The sequence below is a fragment of the Mercenaria mercenaria genome, chromosome 4 (genome assembly GCF_021730395.1).
Source record: "Mercenaria mercenaria strain notata chromosome 4, MADL_Memer_1, whole genome shotgun sequence".
In the NCBI taxonomy this organism is placed as follows: Eukaryota; Metazoa; Mollusca; class Bivalvia; order Venerida; family Veneridae; genus Mercenaria; species Mercenaria mercenaria.
Genome location: NC_069364.1, coordinates 75556221 through 75560921, shown reverse-complemented (window position 1 = coordinate 75560921; position 4701 = coordinate 75556221). Strand labels below are relative to the sequence as shown.

General features: G+C 36.2%; 1 protein-coding gene across 1 annotated transcript; it reads left to right on the top strand.

The window, feature by feature from the left end:
• Window positions 1–1974: 1974 nt before the first annotated feature.
• Window positions 1975–3714, top strand: LOC123557736 (uncharacterized). Its single transcript, XM_053542443.1, has 4 exons — window positions 1975–2164; window positions 2423–2666; window positions 2903–3108; window positions 3266–3714. Exons 1-4 carry the CDS (start codon window positions 2045–2047, stop codon window positions 3701–3703), a joined length of 1008 nt encoding a protein of 335 aa, XP_053398418.1. The 5' UTR covers window positions 1975–2044; the 3' UTR covers window positions 3704–3714.
• The last annotated feature ends 987 nt before the right edge of the window (window positions 3715–4701 follow it).

Sequence of the window (4701 nt, the reverse complement as noted above, 5' to 3'; positions counted from 1 at the left end):
GTTAGCGAACAGCATGTATCCTGACCATACTGCGCTGGTCGCAAAGCCACTATGTTGGTTTTCCCTAGGCGCGGCTCATATATAATAAACAAATGTATTTCCAGTGTTAAAATGAGCCGCTACAGTAGCGACGATTTAAAAAAAGCAGTGTCTGCCTTCAAAAAAAGACATATGACCTTGAAGATGGCATCAATAGAATTCAACGTGCCAAAGACAACCATCTACGACCAGGCTTCGGGTCGTCATTCTGGTCCTAGGGGAAGATCTACTGATATGAATAAGCAGGAAGAGCAGGCCTTGGTTAGTTTTATCCTGTTCAACGCAGATAGAGGTTTTCCTATGTCAAGGCACATGATAAGATGCTACATCAAAGAAACTGTCCGTAGATATGGTAGGTATGCCGTTGCTGTGTAAGTATGTACTGGTACACTCAGATCGGTAGACATTCGTATTCATGAATTCCTACCTGAGCACTTTCCTTTCTAAATTTATAAAATGGACTGCTCTTTGTTTCAATTTGGACAATACCATTTATAGTTCAAGGGGGTTTTCATGAAAAAGATTTAAAAAGTGAACGGTGCAAATTAGACCAGACTGCACCGATGTACAGGCCGACCTAGCTTAATCTGCAATGGTTTTCAATTAGCAAGCTAAGGCTTTAATTATGTGATGTTCTAAAATAGAATTGCAGTATCATTAATCTTTAACTGAAAATATCCGAAACCTTTTAAGCAAATCTAGTTTACATTATCATGCGGATAATAAAAACAACAAGAGATTCGAACCCACAATCTCTAGATTATATAAGAACTGACCATACAGTACAGTAAGACATAATCTTGATTTCAGAAAGACTTACCAGAATAAACCATGAAACTGGACCACCTGACCAGTGGTTCCGCAACTTCTACAAAAGACATCCGGAACTATCCGAAAAGGCTGCGGAAAATATGGATGCGGGGAGGACCCGAATGTCCAATGCAACGACAATGGAAAAGTGGTTTAACTTTCTTGGAAAGGTACTCGAGGATGAAGGGCTGAAAAACTTACCAGACAGGGTAATATATTATTACATACATACACTGTCTTAACCTTTAATAAATGCCAATGCATATTTCACTATCAATATTATCAATACTGAAATTACAAATATCATTTCGTAGTAAAATGTAAATAAACACATAAATTTGAGATAAAATGGAATATATATATATATCAAATCGATTGTAGAGTCAAGTTCTTACAGCTTATATCAACTACTCTCGATGACTGCTTCCTAGAGTTTTGTACTCTACCTGGCAGTACTCGCGTCGAACTAAGGGATTATGAAAACCGAGGTCGAATCGCCAAAGCCAAAGTTGTTGGGAGAAAAGGTGGCCACACATTTAAACAAAAAATGGGAGTGTCAAGCCACATCACGGCACTCTTGTGCGTATGCGCGGATGGCAGATTTCTTCCAACCATGTTGATATTTCAGGTATTACTTTTTATCATTGATACCAAAGTAAAAAATATTAAGAAATGCATGGCATATGTTACATTTTTTTCAATGGTCTTGAAACATAAAATTGCCTTTATCAAAGCACAGACAGTTAATACTAAATTGGCAACACCAGATTCGGTTGCCCAATTTTATTTTCCTAGTTGTCGACACCTTGCATGTTGAGCGCCAAATAAGGAAGCTGCTAGTTACAATTCATATATGTGATTTGCGTGACCATGGTTTGAACCCACAACCAAATCGAATGATATACCACTAGTTTATTATACGTTATAGTCTATATAAATAAACAAATCAATCAATCAATAAATAAATAAATATAGAACTCTTATAAAGTAACCATGCACAGGCGACATTCTTTCAAAAAAAAAACATTTTAAATTACAGGGGTCTTTACCACATAGGGAGTTCAAGGATGGCCTTCCGTCATCATGGCTGTATGCCTCCAGTGAAAGTGGATATATGAACGGGGATTTGTTTCTGGCCTGGTTCAAATCCTGCTTTCTGAAATATTGTACCAAAAAAAGACCAGTTTGCTTAATCATGGATAATCATGATTCTCATATTACTTTACCACTTGTGGAAGCAGCCAAAGAGAACAATGTCATTTTGATAGGTCTTCCTGGTCACACTACGCATATTTTGCAGCCATTAGACGTCAAGGTATTTAGCATGCGTTAGTTATTAATTTAATTTGTGCATATATTTATTTAGCAATCAAAGTTTAACACTTTACGACGAATCGTGCAGCTAACTTAGTTATGATATATGTATGTTTTGTTAATAAGTTGTAAGATCCGATGTAAAATTAGTTTAATCATAATTAAACTATGGTATTTTGTGAAATTTGAACCATGCGCACTTTTAGGTGCCTAACTGAATGTGCCATGAGTAAAACTTTATTACATCATATTTTGACAGATCATTGGTCCGTTGAAAAGCAGATGTGCCACAATTGCTGAAAGGTGTGGTTTTGTTAACAACAGTTTCAACATAAGCAAGGCAAGATTCCCACTAATTTTGAATTATGCTATAGACCAGACGACCCCGTCATCTGTCAAAGAAGCATTTCGGGCAACTGGCATATGCCCATTGGATGGAAGTGCTATTGATAAGTCACAAATAGTACCTGCTACATTTGCAAAACCAACAACTGCTACAGAGGGTATGTTGGCTTACCTATCTTTTTTTAAACAAAAATCAATTAAGGCTTTATAGTTCTAAATAAAACGCAATTTGTAATGATATCACAAAAGACTAAATTAATCATTTGCATAAAAGTCGTGTAAAATTACCTGTAAATACGAGTTTTATAGCTGTGTTTGAGGTGCAAATCTATCCTACCTATTATCTTTCGTGTGTTTGAAATTTTACATGCTTAATTTTTTTATATAAATTTAGAAAATAATGATGATAACGATGCAAGAACATGTCCAACGTGTGGAGCTTTTGCTGCGAATCCATTAGTGCAGCAAGGTCTGGTACCGCAGCATTTGGCTGATGTTCTAATGCCAACACCATCACAGCCCTTATCAAGCCAGAAGAAGAAAAGAGTTGTTGCCGAAGGGCGTGTGATAAGTGGTGATGAGATGCTTCATAAGTTGAAGGTAATTGTTATATTTCAAAATCTTATCATATAAATGTACAAAATTTATTTAAAGGATTGCACTACGATCTTCGATAGTAAAATTACAATTATCTGAAATGTACATCACTTGGAATTTGTAAACATTATGTTGAAGTAAATCATTAATGTCATTGTAGGAAAGAGAAGCAGCCGTGCTTGCAAAGAAAGAAAGACAAGAAGAAAGGAAAAAGAAACGTATCCTAAAGGATGAAAAGGAGAACAAGAAAAAAGAAATAAAGATTATGAAAAAAAAATCTGGCGACGTACAAGGCACTCTAAAGTTGAAAAAGCACATTGTGTCAGGACAAAAGTCGAGTGCAGAAAAGGCTGTGATCACAAGAGACAAAGGTCTAGCTAGCGTCATATATACATGTGGTGTGTGCGGTGTGCGTGGAAGGAAGGATGATGAGGTGAATGGGATTGAGTGGGTGGGATGTGATGAGGAGATGTGCCTGTCATGCTTTCATTTGGATTGTTTGAGCGAAAGTGAACGGGAATATGTGCGCGAGAGTTTGGCAGATGATACTGACTGGTATTGTAAAATGTGTAAACCCTGGTTGTATGAGGAAGAATAAAGACTGTTTGACAGAAAACTTCAGACTGGCAATATTGTGATATCATTGTGTTGTTTATTCTTTGTTATAAATTTATTTTTTATTGTCTTTATACAAATCATCTTGTTAAATCAATAAAATTAATCACTTTCAGTTGTCATGAATTTCTCAATCATAATAGATTATTCCTCTGAATGTTGCCTTCTGTAACTAACATGACATTACAGTTTGAATTGGTGTTCATCTACATGTACATAATTATATTGCCGAGTTAACAAATTGCAGGTATTCTGATGACGTTTATAGCTGTGTTCATTGTACCGTCAAACGGTACCATCCCATACCAGTAGTGGCATTGCAGACTGTTATAGGTCTCTAAGTTTAAGACCTTATTCCGTGAACAAATGTCTAAGCTATATCACTGTAACTTCTGTTCAATAAAAGCTAAATTAGCCTACTTGCGAGAAAAGAAAATTAAGTTTGAAAAGGGCGAAGAACCGCCGCCGGAATGGATTTACGTACCGTGAACGAGAGAGCATCGTTTTTGTTTGAAAAGGGATCATTCGCTGTTTATTAACTGAACTAAACTGTAACTCACTGCATGACTTCCTCTTATTTTCGTGCGAAAACAGCGTATGTCGTGCCAACTATTTCCGACGGAAGATCTGTCGGATTAATAATTACATACATATTATTGCAAAGGTGATACTTCAAACTATAATGTAAATGTTATTTGATTTGTTTATTCTGTATCCATTAAATCATAATTCGCATTTGAAATTAAAACAAAAATGTTAATTTGGTGCTGTCACGGACTTGTTAACGTACTGACGGCGGCTTATTTACGGCGCGTACATGCTGGCGATATCTGTCGCATTAGTTTTTGCGTCCTGCGAATATCATTTGCCATAATTCCAAGTAAACCCAGCTGCTTTAGTTCAATGATTTGTTAGTATTCATTTATTCTGAAAGTATATTTAACGAAGAATAGCGTGGTACTTTGTTCTTTATTTCTTGGA